Raw genomic sequence first — 19,603 nt, 5'->3', positions numbered from 1 at the left:
GGAAGTGAGTCAGTTGTTGTTCGCTGATGATACAGCACTGGTGGCTGATTCATGTGAGAAACTGCAGAAGCTGGTGACTGAGTTTGGTAAAGTGTGTGGAAGAAGAAAGTTAAGAGTAAATGTGAATAAGAGCAAGGTTATTAGGTACAGTAGGGTTGAGGGTCAAGTCAATTGGGAGGTGAGTTTGAATGGAGAAAAACTGGAGGAAGTGAAGTGTTTTAGATATCTGGGAGTGGATCTGGCAGCGGATGGAACCATGGAAGCGGAAGTGGATCATAGGGTGGGGGAGGGGGCGAAAATTCTGGGGGCCTTGAAGAATGTGTGGAAGTCGAGAACATTATCTCAGAGAGCAAAAATGGGTATGTTTGAAGGAATAGTGGTTCCAACAATGTTGTATGGTTGCGAGGCGTGGGCTATGGATAGAGTTGTGCGCAGGAGGATGGATGTGCTGGAAATGAGATGTTTGAGGACAATGTGTGGTGTGAGGTGGTTTGATCGAGTGAGTAACGTAAGGGTAAGAGAGATGTGTGGAAATAAAAAGAGCGTGGTTGAGAGAGCAGAAGAGGGTGTTTTGAAGTGGTTTGGGCACATGGAGAGGATGAGTGAGGAAAGATTGACCAAGAGCATATATGTGTCGGAGGTGGAGGGAGCAAGAAGAAGAGGGAGACCAAATTGGAGGTGGAAAGATGGAGTGAAAAAGATTTTGTGTGATCGGGGCCTGAACATGCAGTAGGGTGAAAGGAGGGCAATAGAGTGAATTGGAGCGATGTGGTATACCGGGGTTGACGTGCTGTCAGTGGATTGAATCAAGGCATGTGAAGCGTCTGGGGTAAACCATGGAAAGGTGTGTAGGTATGTATATTTGCGTGTGTGGACGTGTGTATATACATGTGTATGGGGGTGGGTTGGGCCATTTCTTTCGTCTGTTTCCTTGCGCTACCTCGCAAACGCGGGAGACAGCGACAAAGTAAAAAAAAAAAAAAAAAAAATATATATATATATATAGGGGATAGGGGAGAAAGAATACTTCCCACGTATTCCCTGCGTGTCGTAGAAGGCGACTAAAAGGGGAGGGAGCGGGGGGCTGGAAGTCCTCCCCTCTCGTTTTTTTTTTAATTTTCCAAAAGAAGGAACAGAGAATTGGGCCAGGTGAGGGTATTCCCTCAAGGCCCAGTCCTCTGTTCTTAACGCTACCTCGCTAATGCGGGAAAGGGCGAATAGTTTGAAAGAAAGAAAGATATATATATATATATATATATATATATATATTTATTTTATCTATTTTGCTTTGTCGCTGTCTCCCGCATTAGCGAGGTAGCACAAGGAAACAGGCGAATGAAAGGCCCAACCCTACTACATACACATGTATATACATACACATCCACACATGCACATATACATATCTATACATCTCAACGTATACATATATGTACACACACAGACATATACATATATACACATGTACATAATTCATACTGTCTGCCCCCACTCATTCCCATCGCCACAACGCCACACATGAAATAACAACCCCCTCCCCCCTCATGTGCGTGAGGTAGCACTAGAAAAGGACAACAAAGGCCACATTCATTCACACTCAGTCTCTAGCTGTCCTGTAACAGTGCAACGAAACCACAGCTCCCTTTCCACATCCAGGCCCCACAGAACTTTCCATGGTTTACCCCAGACACTTCACATGCCCTGGTACAATCCATTGACAGCATGTCGACCCTGGTATACCACATCATTCCAATTCACTCTATTCCTTGCATGTCTTTCACCCTCCCGCATGTTCAGGCCCCGATCACTCAAAATCTTTTTCACTCCATCTTTCCATCTCCAATTTGGTCTCCCACTTCTCCTCATTCCTTCCACCTCTGACACATATATGCTCTTGGTCAATCTTTCCTCACTCATTCCCTCCATGTGACCAAACCATTTCAAAACACCCTTTCTGCTCTCTCAACCACACTCTTTTTATTACCACACATCTCTCTTACACTATTATCACTTACTTGATCAAACCACCTCACACCACATATTGTCCTCAAACATCTCATTTCCAGCACATCCACCCTCCTCCGCACAACTGTATCCATAGCCCACGCCTCGCAACCATATAACATTGTGGAACCACTATTCCTTCAAACATACCCATTTTGCTTTCCAAGATAAAGTTCTCAACTTCCACACATTCTTTAATGCTTCAAGAATTTTCGCCCCCTTCCCCACCCTATGAGTCACTTCCGCTTCCATGGTTCCATCCGCTGCCAAATCCACTCCCAGATATCTAAAACACTTTACTTCCTCCAGTTTTTCTTCATTCAAACTTACCTCCCAATTGACTTGTCCCTCAACCCTACTGTACCTAATAACCTTGCTTTTAATCGCATTTACTCTCAGCTTTCTTCTTTCACACACTTTACCAAACTCAGTCACCAGCTTCTGCAGTTTCCCACACAAATCAGCCACCAGCGCTGTATCATCAGCGAACAACAACTGACTCACTTCCCAAGCTCTCTCATCCACAACAGACTGCATACTTGCCCCTCTTTCCAAAACTCTTGCATTCACCTCCCTAACAACCCCATCCATAAACAAATTAAACAACCATGGAGACATCACACACCCCTGCCGCAAACCTACATTCACTGAGAACCAATCACTTTCCTCTCTTCCTACACGTACACATGCCTTACATCCTTGATAAAAACTTTTCACTGCTTCTAACAACTTTCCTCCCACACCATACATTCTTAATACCTTCCACAGAGCATCTCTATCAACTCTATCATATGCCCTCTCCAGATCCATAAATGCTACATACAAATCCATTTGCTTTTCTAAGTATTTCTCACATACATTCTTCAAAGCAAACACCTGATCCACACATCCTCTACCACTTCTGAAACCACAATGCTCTTCCCCAATCTGATGCTCTGTACATGCCTTCACCCTCTCAATCAATACCCTCCCATATAATTTCCCAGGAATACTCAACAAACTTATACCTCTGTAATTTGAGCACTCACTCTTATCCCCTTTGCCTTTGTGCAATGGCACTATGCACGCATTCCGCCAATCCTCAGGCACCTCACCATGAGTCATACATACATTAAATAACCTTACCAACCAGTCAACAATACAGTCACACCCCTTTGTAATAGATTCCACTGCAATACCATCCAAACCTGCTGCCTTGCTGGCTTTCATTTTCCGCAAAGCTTTTACTACCTCTTCTCTGTTTACCAAATCATTTTCCCTTACCCTCTCACTCTGCACACCACCTCGACCAAAACACCCTATATCTGCCACTCTATCATCAAACATATTCAACAAACCTTCAAAATACTCACTCTATCTCCTTCTCACATCACCACTACTTGTTATCACCTCCCCATTAGCACCCTTCACTGAAGTTCCCATTTGCTCCCTTGTCTTACGCACTTTATTTACCTCCTTCCAGAACATCTTTTTATCCTCCCTAAAATTTAATGATACTCCCTCACCCCGACTCTCATTTGCCCTCTTTTTCACCTCTTGCACCTTTCTCTTGACCTCCTGTCTCTTTCTTTTATATATCTCCCACTCAATTTCATTTTTTCCCTGCAAAAATCGTCCAAATGCCTCTCTCTTCTCTTTCACTAATAATCTTACTTCTTCATCCCACCACTCACTACCCTTTCTAATCAACCCACCTCCCACGCTTTTCATGCCACAAGCATCTTTTGTGCAATCCATCACTGATTCCCTAAATACATCCCATTCCTCCCCCACTCCCCTTACTTCCATTGTTCTCACCTTTTTCCATTCTGTCCTCAGTCTCTCCTGGTACTTCCTCACACAAGTCTCCTTCCCAAGCTCACTTACTCTCACGACCCTCTTCACCCCAACATTCACTCTTCTTTTTTGAAAACCCATACAAATCTTCACCTTAGCCTCCACAAGATAATGATCAGACATCCCTCCAGTTGCACCTCTCAGCACATTACCATCCAAAAGTCTCTCTTTCGCGCGCCTGTCAATTAACACGTAATCCAATAACGCTCTCTGGCCATCTCTCCTACTTACATACGTATACTTATGTATACTTATGTATATATATATATATATATATATATATATATATATATATATATATATATATATATATATATATATATATATATTATCCCTGGGGATAGGGGAGAAAGAATACTTCCCACGTATTCCCTGCGTGTCGTAGAAGGCGACTAAAAGGGGAGGGAGCGGGTGGCTGGAAATCGTCCCCTCTCGTTTTTTTTTTAATTTTCCAAAAGAAGGAACAGAGAAGGGGGCCAGGTGAGGATTTTCCCTCTAAGGCCCAGTCCTCTGTTCTTAACGCTACCTCGCAAACGCGGGAAATGGCGAATCGTATGAAAAAAAAAAATATATATATATATATATATATATATATATACACACTTATGTGTATGTGCATATATGTATGTACGTATATACACCACAAGTCAGCTTCGAACCCTGAGAAGGGCATCAGGCTGCCTTGGCCATGTGGAGGTTAAAAGATACACACACTAGACTTATGGTGTTTTTCCGTGTGTCCCAACTCATTTTAGTGGGGGTAGCATGGATTTTAATCTGACATGGCTCCGATGATGTGACAAATATGTTGATGAATAAACAAATGTATATACACCACAGGTCAGCTTTGAACCCTAGGTAGGGTGTCTGGCTGTCTCGGTCACGTGGAGGTCAAAACACACACACACACACACTAGACTTTTAGTGTTTTTACATGTATCCTAACCTCATCTCGGTGGGGGTAGCATGGACTTTAATCTCACACAGCTCCAATGGTGTGACACATACGTCAATGGACAGAGAAATGTATATACACCTTGCTAAACCTAATAACCTAGCTTTTATTCACATTTACTTTCAACTTCCTCCTTTCACACACTCTTCCAAACTCAGTTATCAACTGCAAAATCCTATTTGAATGTGCCACCAGCACTGTATCATCAGCAAACAACAACTGACTCATTTTCCAGGCCCTTTCATCCCCCACAGACCGTATACTTAACCCTCTCTTCAAAACTCTTACATTTAACTCCCTCACCACCCTATTCATAAACAAACTGAACAACCATGGTTACATCATATACCCTTGCCACAGGCCAACTTTCACATGAAACCATTCACTTTCTTGTTTTCCTACTTGTGCACGAGCCTTACACCCTTGATAAAAAATTCTCACTCCTTTCGGTAGCTTTCCTCCCATACTGCATAATTGTAAGACCTTCCACAAAGCATCTCTAACAACCCTATCATATCCTTTCTCCAGATCCATAAATGTTTCATACAAATCAATCTGTTTTTCTAAGCATTTCCCATTACACATTCTTTAAAGCAAACATCTGATCTACACATCCTCTCCCACTTCTGAAATGACACTACTTCCCAATTTGATGCTCTGTACATGCCTTCACCCTCTCAATCAATACCTTCCACCCAACTTTCTCTTGACCTGTTGCTTGCTCTTATACATCCTCTAATTATTTGTACTCCTTCCCTTTAAGTACTACCCAAACGACTATCTTTTCCCTTTTGGAAGTAACTTTACCTCTCTCTTCATCCCATAACTCGCTACCGTTTCTAATCTTCCCTTGCATATGTGTATGCAAGCAATGCTTCCCTAAATACCTCCCATTCCTCACTCCCTTGCTTCATTTAATCTTAACTTTTGCAATTCTGCATTCAGTCTTTCCTAATACTCCTCATACAGATCTCTTTTCAAGCTCACTTACTCTCACCACTCTCATCACACTGATATTGTTTCCCCTTTTTTGAAAACCTCTTCAAATCTTCATGCTCACCTCCAAACAGCTGCCCCTCTCAGCACATATGAATCCAAAATTCTCCCTTTTACAAACCTATTTATCAACTGATGCATAATGCAATAATGACCACTAACCATCTCTCCTACTCACATTCAAATACTTGAGTATATCCCTCTCACTAAGCTGCTTCTGAAACTCTTGCCTCTTATGATTCTTCTCCTGGAGAGGCGCATAAGCACTAATCATCACCCATCTCTTGCCATTCATTTTCAATTTTACACAAATCGCTCTAGAATTTACTGTCTTACACTCTATCACATGCTCCCACAACTACTTTAGTAGTAGTGCTACTCCTCCCTTAGCTCTTGTCCTCTAACCAACCCCTGACTTGACTCCATACATTTCCAAACCATTCTTCCACTTTATCCTTCAGCTTTTTTTCACTCAGAGCCAGAACATCCAGGTTTCTTTCCTCAAGCATACCACCTATCTCTCCTCTCTTCTTATCATGGTTACATCCACACACACATTTAGATACCCCAGCCTGAGTCTTTGAGGAGGATGAGCACTCCCTGCTTGGCTCCTTCTGTTCCCTCTTTTAGAAATTTCAACAGAGGAAAATTGGCGAAATTCCACCAAAATATATTTTATTTTACTTACTGCTATGAATGGAAATCTCTTTATCACTAAGTTCACTAAGTGAAATAGCCTGTTGATGTTACAACACCTAACAGTTGATAAAATTTTGCAAATGACTTCCTTGACATTCAGCTAATGCTTCATGGCCACCATTTTGACAGTTTGGAGAATCATAACAAACAATCATTTGCATCTGATGCAAACAGTAGATCATTTTACTGCTTATAAAGATCAACTTCTCGAGCAGCTGATTCAGAAACTTCTTGGTGATGAATGAAGATTTCTTACAGTTACAAGAGATTCTCACTGAGTAGGTAGAGTAGCTGAAGTTAAGTCATGGCTACCAGGCTCATTGGCAATAAGACTACAAAAAAAAGCAAAGCAGACTACTAATAATGCCTGCTACCCAACTGCTTTCTATAAAAAAAATCAATCCTTTCCCTCCAATCCTGGTTAAAGAAGACAAATCAAATATAGCTCCTGTTACATCAAGAATGATGAGAGGTTTGTTTACATATTCTGCAACTAGTTCACTGGTTTCAGATTGTCTGGAGCAGTCTGCCCATTATTGAACTATTCCTAATCTTGACACACTTAATACAGTTATGAAAAGATGATGACTATCCTGAAAAAAAGCACTCTATCATAACTTACTAAAAATCTTAGAATACTCATTCACTGTACAGTAATGAAAGATGGACATCACAAGCCTAAGAAAGTACTCAAGTATAAGACTTCAATTCCTTTCAAAAACTTGCCTTCAAGCCAGACATCAGTAAGCAGCTCCACTCGCTTGTTAAGCGATAATGCCTGCTCAGCTGATACCAGAGGACTGGGATCACCACTTCCAATCTCATCAGATGATGAAAGCGTATCGGCAGAGGTGTAAGTGAGGCAATGCAAGAAATGAGCAGCACGGGCTATTAACTTGACTTGCCACAATAACAACCCCGTTCGTTGACTAAGAACTGTCACTCGTCTCAAACCCTATGAAGAAAGTCAGTGCATGCATTAATAACATCCGAAAATAAAGACAATAAATGTACAGTTGCAGACATAAATTTCTCAACGGTCTCTTATGAACAGCAGTGATATCTGGCAACTCAGACATAGTAAACACGTAGTATATAGTACTGATTCATGGATGCGGTGACTGGCTGACAAGTATGGTTTGTTCTACTGTTTTAATCATATCCTGTTATAAACAACTGTATGGATGCTGAAATCATTACATCATATTTCTTATATCAAAACAAAAATAAAAAGGCAAATGTTAAGAGTATATCAGAAATAAACAAGCAAGTTTTTGAGCTTGTCATAATCCTACATCAGATACCAATCTAATGGAGGGGAAAATATATATGTAAACCACATTATATATGTTACTGTTATAAATTAAGAATCAATGAAAGAAACAGACAACTGAAATCACATGCTTTGCATGTCTGAGTAGATATTCTTGCACTTCTCTACTACAACTTTACCAACATCCTCACATTCATAGCACAGCTACACTAACACCAAAAGGCTGATATCATGACTACACCAAAATTCCCACACTAATGCAACAATTTCATCGATATTCATACTCTTGTAGTATCCTCAACCAGCATCGCCACACGTACTGCATATGAGATATGTGGTGATTAGAAATTACAACCATGTTAAAGAACTGGCTAATTCAATCCTCATTGTAAAAGTACAAGAAAAGATACTACGATTTCATTATCCAACTACAGAAATAAGAATCATTTAGAGAAAAGAAGTGCTCCATTTTCCAGCATAATTACTACAAGTAAACATTTACTTGCACTGTCATTTTAATTACACTGATAACTTCACAATACAGTTTGATTATGGCAAATATGTTTTCATTCCATTTTAATCAATTAAATGCTTAATTAAAGGGCTTAATGACTCCTAAACAATATGTTTACCCCAGATCATATTCAGAATGAAGGGTAGGCCCTACTGAGGTTTTGAAGCAATCCTATCTTTAAAAAATTTGAAGCAATTCAATTTAAAAAAATCTGAAGTAACTTTGTGTTTCATAATTGGATACAGCATAATGAAAGTTTGCCATACTTGAAAGATAAAATGTCATAATGTTTCCTCTAGCTGAAAATAAATAAACCAAATAAATATGAAACAAATTCTCATGAAATTTTTTAAACCTGTAATCAATTTAATGCTTAATTATAGGACTTAATGGCCCATAATCAATATTTCAGCCCCAGTATCATATTCATCACGATTAAGTGCTATAACAAGGTTCTGGAGCAAACTTTTTGTTTCAAACCTGAAATACAATCTAATGAGTCTTCTACACTTGAAATCATAATGTAAAATACAACATAATGCTTCCTATGGCTTGAGAGATATCAAACAAATATGGAGTCAATTCTCTTGATATTCTTTAATCCTATCATCACTTCAATGCTTGATATGAGGACTTATTGACCTCTAAAAAACATTTCATCCCCAAAACTGTATTCAGCATGAAATATATGTTGTATACTGTAATTCAGAGCGAAATATATTTACCAAAGAGAAATATCAAAATATGAAGGTAATGTAGTTCATGGTAATTTTCAGACAATCTTAAATCAAAATGATAATTTAAAATATAATGCTTCCTCTGGCTGAGAAATATCAAATAAATATATGAATTCTCTTGAATTTTTTACTCATATAATTAGTTAAATGCATTATCACAGGACTTAATGGTGCAATAAAGTTTCAGCCCCAGAATCATATTCAGTATGAAAAGGTTCAGGACAGACTAGGATCTGAAGCACCTCTTTTTCCAGATAATGATAACAAAAAATGCAGATAATTTTTTGAGTAATTTCTAGCCCAAAAAAAGCTTTTGTTTTAAAACTGAAATATAATGTAATGAAAATCTTTTATGCTTAAAATGATATTACAAAACGTGCCATCATACTTCATCTGGCCAACAGATAACACATAAATCTGAAGTGAATGAATTCTTACACTATTTCATAATCCTGTAATCATATAAATTATATATATTCAATTATTGGTATACATGGGGTGTTCAGTGTTGTAAATGGAAATGGTGAAGAGCTTGTAGATTTATGTGCTGAAAAAGGACTGATGATTGGGAATACCTGGTTTAAAAAGCGAGATATACATAAGTATACGTATGTAAGTAGGAGAGATGGCCAGAGAGCGTTATTGGATTACGTGTTAATTGACAGGCGTGCGAAAGAGAGACTTTTGGATGTTAATGTGCTGAGAGGTGCAACTGGAGGGATGTCTGATCATTATCTTGTGGAGGCTAAGGTGAAGATTTGTATGGGTTTTCAGAAAAGAAGAGTGAATGTTGGGGTGAAGAGGGTGGTGAGAGTAGTGAGCTTGGGAAGGAGACCTGTGTGAGGAAGTACCAGGAGAGACTGAGTACAGAATGGAAAAAGGTGAGAACAATGGAAGTAAGGGGAGTGGGGGAGGAATGGGATGTATTTAGGGAATCAGTGATGGATTGTGCAAAAGATGCTTGTGGCATGAGAAGAGTGGGAGGTGGGTTGATTAGAAAGGGTAGTGAGTGGTGGGATGAAGAAGTAAGAGTATTAGTGAAAGAGAAGAGAGAGGCATTTGGACGATTTTTGCAGGGAAAAAATGCAACTGAGTGGGAGATATATAAAAGAAAGAGACAGGAGGTCAAGAGAAAGGTGCAAGAGGTGAAAAAAAGGGCAAATGAGAGTTGGGGTGAGAGAGTATCATTAAATTTTAGGGAGAATAAAAAGATGTTCTGGAAGGAGGTAAATAAAGTGCGTAAGACAAGGGAGCAAATGGGAACTTCAGTGAAGGGCGCAAATGGGGAGGTGATAACAAGTAGTGGTGATGTGAGAAGGAGATGGAGTGAGTATTTTGAAGGTTTGTTGAATGTGTTTGATGATAGAGTGGCAGATATAGGGTGTTTTGGTCGAGGTGGTGTGCAAAGTGAGAGGGTTAGGGAAAATGATTTGGTAAACAGAGAAGAGGTAGTGAAAGCTTTGCAGAAGATGAAATCCGGCAAGGCAGCAGGTTTGGATGGTATTGCAGTGGAATTTATTAAAAAAGGGGGTGACTGTATTGTTGACTGGTTGGTAAGGTTATTTAATGTATGTATGACTCATGGTGAGGTGCCTGAGGATTGGCGGAATGCGTGCATAGTGCCATTGTACAAAGGCAAAGGGGATAAGAGTGAGTGCTCAAATTACAGAGGTATAAGTTTGTTGAGTATTCCTGGTAAATTATATGGGAGGGTATTGATTGAGAGGGTGAAGGCATGTACAGAGCATCAGATTGGGGAAGAGCAGTGTGGTTTCAGAAGTGGTAGAGGATGTGTGGATCAGGTGTTTGCTTTGAAGAATGTATGTGAGAAATACTTAGAAAAGCAAATAGATTTGTATGTAGCATTTATGGATCTGGAGAAGGCATATGATAGAGTTGATAGAGATGCTCTGTGGAAGGTATTAAGAATATATGGTGTGGGAGGAAAGTTGTTAGAAGCAGTGAAAAGTTTTTATCGAGGATGTAAGGCATGTGTACGTGTAGGAAGAGAGGAAAGTGATTGGTTCTCAGTGAATGTAGGTTTGCGGCAGGGGTGTGTGATGTCTCCATGGTTGTTTAATTTGTTTATGGATGGGGTTGTTAGGGAGGTAAATGCAAGAGTTTTGGAAAGAGGGGCAAGTATGAAGTCTGTTGGGGATGAGAGAGCTTGGGAAGTGAGTCAGTTGTTGTTCGCTGATGATACAGCGCTGGTGGCTGATTCATGTGAGAAACTGCAGAAGCTGGTGACTGAGTTTGGTAAAGTGTGTGGAAGAAGAAAGTTAAGAGTAAATGTGAATAAGAGCAAGGTTATTAGGTACAGTAGGGTTGAGGGTCAAGTGAATTGGGAGGTGAGTTTGAATGGAGAAAAACTGGAGGAAGTGAAGTGTTTTAGATATCTGGGAGTGGATCTGGCAGCGGATGGAACCATGGAAGCGGAAGTGGATCATAGGGTGGGGGAGGGGGCGAAAATTCTGGGGGCCTTGAAGAATGTGTGGAAGTCGAGAACATTATCTCGGAAAGCAAAAATGGGTATGTTTGAAGGAATAGTGGTTCCAACAATGTTGTATGGTTGCGAGGCGTGGGCTATGGATAGAGTGGTGCGCAGGAGGATGGATGTGCTGGAAATGAGATGTTTGAGGACAATGTGTGGTGTGAGGTGGTTTGATCGAGTGAGTAACATAAGGGTAAGAGAGATGTGTGGAAATAAAAAGAGCGTGATTGAGAGAGCAGAAGAGGGTGTTTTGAAGTGGTTTGGGCACATGGAGAGAATGAGTGAGGAAAGGTTGACCAAGAGGATATATGTGTCGGAGGTGGAGGGAACGAGGAGAAGAGGGAGACCAAATTGGAGGTGGAAAGATGGAGTGAAAAAGATTTTGTGTGATCGGGGCCTGAACATGCAGGAAGGTGAAAGGAGGGCAAGGAATAGAGTGAATTGGAGCGATGTGGTATACCGGGGTTGACGTGCTGTCAGTGGATTGAATCAAGGCATGTGAAGCGTCTGGGGTAAACCATGGAAAGCTGTGTAGGTATGTATATTTGCGTGTGTGGACGTATGTATATACATGTGTATGGGGGGGGGTTGGGCCATTTCTTTCGTCTGTTTCCTTGCGCTACCTCGCAAACGCAGGGAGACAGCGACAAAGTATAATAAAAAAAAAATAATATATTCAATTATTAATTGCAGGACTTAGTGGCCCCTAAGCAATAATTCAGCATGAACAACTGGTGCTATAAAGAGATTCTGAGGCAAATCTATTTTCCAAAGGACAAGAGCAAAAATATTTAGGCCAAAAACTGTTTTTCATCACTGAATATTAGGAGATGAAAGTCTTCTATATTTGAAGTGGTAATGTAATATATATCACAGTACTTTCTGTGACTGATAGATACCAAATAAATAGGAAGCATATTCTCACAAAATTTTTTCAGCCTTTAATTATGTAAATAATTTCAGGACTTAATGGCTGTAAAAAAAATATTTCAGGCCAAAGATCATATTCATCATGAAGAATATGGCTGCTATACTAAAGTGTGACACAAATCTTTTTCCAAGGGAAAGTAGCAAAAATTGCAGGTAATTTCATCCACAAAATCTTTCAAAAACTAAAATAAAAAGTAGTCATATCTTAATGTAATCATACAGTGAAATATATAAAGATTTCTCTAGATGACAGATACTAAAAGATATGAGGATACCTCTCATGAAATTCTTAAAATCCTGTAAATAAGCAAATGGATAATTTAAGGATTTAATTGTCTATAAAGAAAAGTTTAGCACCAGAGGATGCATATGGCCATCTGACAATACAGGAAGGGATGCTTCAATTAGCTTTCCTTCCACATCATCCCTTCCGATGACAAAGCATCTTTATCAAACCTGTCATATGCTATCTGCAGACCATAAATACCATATAATTTTATTTCCCCCTCATATTCATATTCAAAGCAAACACATGATCCACACATCCTCTCCCACTCCTGAAGCCATATTGCTCCTCCCTAGTCTGATGCTCTGTACAAGCCTTTGCCAGTAGTGGGCATCACTAGATATCAGTAAGTTGACTACACCCCTACTAAGCAGAGTTACAGTAAAATACATTATGACCCTACTGGCAATAAGGGGAGGGCTCAGGTAGTTGTAGAGTAATGGGACACTCCCATGACCCCTGCAAATTTGAGGTTTACCCATATGACTACACTTTTTTGTGAGACTCTGCTGTCAGCAAGAAGGAGGACTCAGGTGGTAAGGTATTGGCCCCTCTCAGTACCCCAGCAGACTCAAAGACGATCCCATCCCCTACCCTTGGAGCAATCTATTAGGTAGTAGGCTGTTGGCTGCAGCTGCCAAGGGTGGTACTACTGTGCTGACTGAGGAGCATCAAAATGGTGCCTAGAACCATCTTACACCTTCCGTGTTAGGATTACTGGTCTTACTATCTGTCTCATCAAAACAGAATTAATGGGCTGGTCGTACCATCTTCTTACAAGCCCCATAAACCTACTCAAGCCTCACTGATTTTCTTCACATAAGGTCTCTTGCCGTATCTTGTCTACACGGTCATTTTTCAAATATAATCACGATAGAGTCCAAGAAACTATGGCCCCTAATTCCTCAGAACTATGGCATGCTTAGAATCTCCATGTTCCCATCTGTCTCTATTGCCAATTAAAGAGAAGGCTCAGACAATAACAGTACAGGCCCCTCCCATGACCTTTCCCTCTGATTTATTTATTTATATTTATTTATTATACTTTGTCGCTGTCTCCCGCGTTTGCGAGGTAGCGCAAGGAAACAGACGAAAGAAATGGCCCAACCCCGCCCCATACACATGTATATACATACGTCCACACACGCAAATATACATACCTACACAGCTTTCCATGGTTTACCCCAGACGCTTCACATGCCTTGATTCAATCCACTGACAGCACGTCAACCCCGGTATACCACATCGCTCCAATTCACTCTATTCCTTGCCCTCCTTTCACCCTCCTGCATGTTCAGGCCCCGATCACACAAAATCTTTTTCACTCCATCTCTCCACCTCCAATTTGGTCTCCCTCTTCTCCTCGTTCCCTCCACCTCCGACACATATATCCTCTTGGTCAATCTTTCCTCACTCATTCTCTCCATGTGTCCAAACCACTTCAAAACACCCTCTTCTGCTCTCTCAACCATGCTCTTTTTATTTCCACACATCTCTCTCACCCTTACGTTACTCACTCGATCAAACCACCTCACACCACACATTGTCCTCAAACATCTCATTTCCAGCACCTCCATCCTCCTGCGCACAACTCTATCCATAGCCCACGCCTCGCAACCATACAACATTGTTGGAACCACTATTCCTTCAAACGTACCCATTTTTGCTTTCCGAGATAATGTTCTCGACTTCCACACATTCTTCAAGGCCCCCAGAATTTTCGCCCCCTCCCCCACCCTATGATCCACTTCCGCTTCCATGGTTCCATCCGCTGCCAGATCCACTCCCAGATATCTAAAACACCTCACTTCCTCCAGTTTTTCTCCATTCAAACTCACCTCCCAACCGACTTGACCCTCAACCCTACTGTACCTAATAACCTTGCTCTTATTCACATTTACTCTTAACTTTCTTCTTCCACACACTTTACCAAACTCAGTCACCAGCTTCTGCAGTTTCTCACATGAATCAGCCACCAGCGCTGTATCATCAGCGAACACAACTGACTCACTTCCCAAGCTCTCTCATCCCCAACAGACTTCATACTTGCCCCTCTTTCCAAAACTCTTGCATTCACCTCCCTAACAACCCCATCCATAAACAAATTAAACAACCATGGAGACATCACACACCCCTGCCGCAAACCTACATTCACTGAGATCCAATCACTTTCCTCTCTTCCTACACGTACACATGCCTTACATCCTCGATAAAAACTTTTCACTGCTTCTAACAACTTTCCTCCCACACCATATATTCTTAATACCTTCCACAGAGCATCTCTATCAACTCTATCATATGCCTTCTCCAGATCCATAAATGCTACATACAAATCCATTTGCTTTTCCAAGTATTTCTCACATACATTCTTCAAAGCAAACACCTGATCCACACATCCTCTACCACTTCTGAAACCACACTGCTCTTCCCCAATCTGATGCTCTGTACATGCCTTCACCCTCTCAATCAATACCCTCCCATATAATTTACCAGGAATACTCAACAAACTTATACCTCTGTAATTTGAGCACTCACTCTTATCCCCTTTGCCTTTGTACAATGGCACTATGCACGCATTCCGCCAATCCTCAGGCACCTCACCATGAGTCATACATACATTAAATAACCTTACCAACCAGTCAACAATACAGTCACCCCCTTTTTTAATAAATTCCACTGCAATACCATCCAAACCTGCTGCCTTGCCGGCTTTCATCTTCCGCAAAGCTTTTACTACCTCTTCTCTGTTTACCAAATCATTTTCCCTAACCCTCTCTCTTTGCACACCACCTCGACCAAAACACCCTATATCTGCCACTCTATCATCAAACACATTCAACAAACCTTCAAAATACTCACTCCATCTCCTTCTCACATCACCACTACTTGTTATCACCTCCCCATTTGCGCCCTTCACTGAAGTTCCCATTTGCTCCCTTGTCTTACGCACTTTATTTACCTCCTTCCAGAACATCTTTTTATTCTCCCTAAAATTTAATGATACTCTCTCACCCCAACTCTCATTTGCCCTTTTTTTCACCTCTTGCACCTTTCTCTTGACCTCCTGTCTCTTTCTTTTATACATCTCCCACTCAATTGCGTTTTTTCCCTGCAAAAATCGTCCAAATGCCTCTCTCTTCTCTTTCACTAATACTCTTACTTCTTCATCCCACCACTCACTACCCTTTCTAATCAACCCACCTCCCACTCTTCTCATGCCACAAGCATCTTTTGCGCAATCCATCACTGATTCCCTAAATACACCCCATTCCTCCCCCACTCCCCTTACTTCCATTGTTCTCACCTTTTTCCATTCTGTACTCAGTCTCTCCTGGTTCTTCCTCACACAGGTCTCCTTCCCAAGCTCACTTACTCTCACCACCCTCTTCACCCCAACGTGTCGTAGAAAGCGACTAGAGGGGACGGGAGCGGGGGGCCAGAAATCCTCCCCTCCTTGTATTAACTTTCTAAAATGGGAAACAGAAGAAGGAGTCACGCGGGGAGTGCTCATCCTCCTCGAAGGCTCAGAGTGGGGTGCCTAAATGTGTGTGGATGTAACCAAGATGTGAAAAAAGGAGAGATAGGTAGTATGTTTGAGGAAAGGAACCTGGATGTTTTGGCTCTGAGTGAAACGAAGCTCAAGGGTAAAGGGGAAGAGTGGTTTGGGAATGTCTGGGGAGTAAAGTCAGGGGTTAGTGAGAGGACAAGAGCAAGGGAAGGAGTAGCAATACTCCTGAAACAGGAGTTGTGGGAGTATGTGATAGAGTGTAAGAAAGTAAATTCTTGATTAATATGGGTAAAACTGAAAGTTGATGGAGAGAGGTGGGTGATTATTGGTGCATATGCACCTGGGCATGAGAAGAAAGATCGAGAGAGGCAAGTGTTTTGGGAGCAGCTGAATGAGTGTGTTAGTGGTTTTGATGCACGAGACCGGGTTATAGTGATGGGTGATTTGAATGCAAAGGTGAGTAATGTGGCAGTTGAGGGAATAATTGGTATACATGGGGTGTTCAGTGTTGTAAATGGAAATGGTGAAGAGCTTGTAGATTTATGTGCTGAAAAAGGACTGATGATTGGGAATACCTGGTTTAAAAAGCGAGATATACATAAGTATACTTATGTAAGTAGGAGAGATGGCCAGAGAGCGTTATTGGATTACGTGTTAATTGACAGGCGTGCGAAAGAGAGACTTTTGGATGTTAATGTGCTGAGAGGTGCAACTGGAGGGATGTCTGATCATTATCTTGTGGAGGCTAAGATGAAGATTTGTATGGGTTTTCCCTCTGATATAACTGCTTATTATTCTATTCACACTACAGCAATATTTAGTCTCTCTAGGAATCTCTCTTCTGTTGAACACCATCTAATTAGTACTTCTAATATCTTACTTCTTTTGAGACCTAACGGTTCAGGAAAAAATCTGTTTTCCATAAAAATACAGCACAAAATTCAGTGTAATTTTAAGGCCAAAGAACAATTTGTTTCAAAACTGAAACATGAAATAATGAAATTCTTATAAAATTAAAATGATACTGTAAAATATGCAAGAATGTTTTATCAGGCCAACATATACCAAATGAATATAAAGTACTGTATATACTTATGAAATTCTTAAATACATTAATTATCTGAATACTTAATTACAGGACTTAATTGCCTCTAAATAATATTCTAGCTCAATATCATATCCAGTAGTTAACATCAGGATGTAGTAAAGATGAGGATGTAATACAGAGGCGCAGCAAAAGTCAAGGGTATAGTTAAGATTAGGATGCAGAAAATACAGAGTACTGTGATGATTAATTTGTACAGTGATGATCAGTATAATGATGAATGACTCTATCACATACTGATTCCTGAATTTTGTTCTTGCAAGATGTTTTTCACTTGCCCTCATTACTTATATGTGGTTGGGATGAACTTCATCAGCTAAGTGTCTAACCACTGTTGGAGTCTGTCAAGGTCTCTTTGGAGGTTCTCAAAATCCTAAGAATTCTAACCTTCCTAATGATTCTTGTACTGCTTCCAATACCGTTAGCAAGCTATTCACAAAAAGTGGGAATAGTAGTAGCTTTAAGATCAAGCCTTGTAGGACCGCACAAGTTACTTTAACTATGTGTGAGTAAGCATCTTTTCTCTCTTCCACTTAAACAGTTTTCAATCAACTAAAGGTGTCCCCTTCTTACACCAGCCATTACTTCCAATTTTCAGACCAGAAGTTGTAGGTAGGAATATTTAGGCAGGAGCATTAAGGAAAAAAACTTTATGTAGAATTAGTAGGTAGGAACATTAGGCAAGAGAATTAGATAGAGGTAGTCTGTAAGAGCATTTAGTAAGAGCCTCTACAAAACACTGTGCTAGAATTACCCTCTGCCAGAGGCCTGTTAAAGGTTAGGTACTAAAGGCTAAGCAGTATCACTGTAGTTCACTAGTTATGAAGAATCTATCATTGTGGCTTTCCCCTTGAGGAAGTTCTGGGAAGGAAAAGGAGTCAGAGATACATATATAGAGATGGATCACATCTTATGGAGGAAATGTGTGACAAACTTTATGGCATTCCAAAACTATGAACTTCACTTTCACAACAAGAGACAGAAAATTGAACATGAAAATGTTTAATGCATACACAAGAAAAAATGAATACTGCTGTTTTGTATGACCACCAGTTAAGCAGACTGAAATAAACAAATGACAGAAAATACAGAAACACTTTACAAGTAAAATCTGTGTATTAGAGCATGTGAACTATCACAAAAGACTTAAAGAACTTGAATTGCAAGATCCACAAATATGGAAAAATGATGTATGACAAGATATGACTAACAACAAACAAATGGCACCATCCTAAACCTCATAGCAACTCAACAAAGTACAGAATCATCAAAGCAAGTGAAATACTTGGAAATATATCAAAAACGTCCTAGACAAATATATATGAATTCACCATGAGGAAACTGGAATACTTATCTAAAGCAATACTTGAAGAACTATGAAATTTACATAGAGTAACAAAGAAACACTCAAAAGAGGACTGTTCTCTTGACTGAAGGCAATACCAGAAGAACCAGGTGCTAAAAAAAAAGAATTATACAACAAAGATAAGCGATCAGTAGAAGAATGGCTGCTGAGAGGAACAGCATTAACAAATAAACAAGCACTACCATAAGCATCACATTCTATTCTTTCCATTTTCTCTTAAGCAAGAGTGAAAGGCTGCCTCCATTCTAGCCTGTCTCTGGAACCTCTCACTAAAGACTACCGAGTACTGCAGGCTGAATAACTCTTCTCACCATACTGCCAACCATTATCTGAGTCTGGAACCGTTTGGATCTTTGTGGTGCTTGGAGCTCTGCCAGAATCTCTTACTAAACTACTGCTCACTATTTTACTTCCACTGTAAAGCCAAGAAAGTCCCACAAGTTTCTAATACATCCATATACTCATTTGCCATGTTCACAGGGTGACTCCTATTACAAAGAAAATGAGTTCTGAATTCATAAAAAGCTTCTTATTCCTACTGAGGAGGCCAGTGAACAAGCCTTCCTTTTCTTTCTTCCCCTATTTACACTTTCATACCTCCTGTAGTTTAATTTAGGATTTTGAAGAAACAAATTTATGTGGCTTATTCACTCTACCTAGATTATGGCTCATGCTGTATGATATGATTTGAAAAAGGACGGTGGTGAGGAGTAGTTTGCTTTTCAAGGTACTCCTGTTCTTAGGGACAGATGGTAAAATCACCTATAAATTACTCGTATCATTAGGAATTTGTTTTTCGTTCCAAAACAGAGTGGGACTTACTCATTGCCTTCCTCTGTAGAAATTAAAAATTTTTAAGATGTTTAAAACTTCTTTTGTGAATTCAAATTAGTGCTTACACAAAAC

General features: G+C 40.2%; 1 protein-coding gene across 1 annotated transcript in view; it reads right to left on the bottom strand.

The window, feature by feature from the left end:
• Positions 1-19,603, bottom strand: part of shtd (anaphase promoting complex subunit 1) — a 596,397-nt gene that overhangs the window by 35,500 nt on the left and 541,294 nt on the right. The window contains exon 21 of the mRNA XM_071673058.1: positions 7,214-7,442. Within this exon, the coding sequence (XP_071529159.1) occupies positions 7,214-7,442 (229 nt within the window). The remainder of the gene's footprint in view (positions 1-7,213; positions 7,443-19,603) is intronic.

Source organism: Panulirus ornatus, chromosome 18 (genome assembly GCF_036320965.1).
Source record: "Panulirus ornatus isolate Po-2019 chromosome 18, ASM3632096v1, whole genome shotgun sequence".
NCBI lineage: Eukaryota > Metazoa > Arthropoda > Malacostraca > Decapoda > Palinuridae > Panulirus > Panulirus ornatus.
This window is presented reverse-complemented; position numbering and strand designations above follow the sequence as displayed.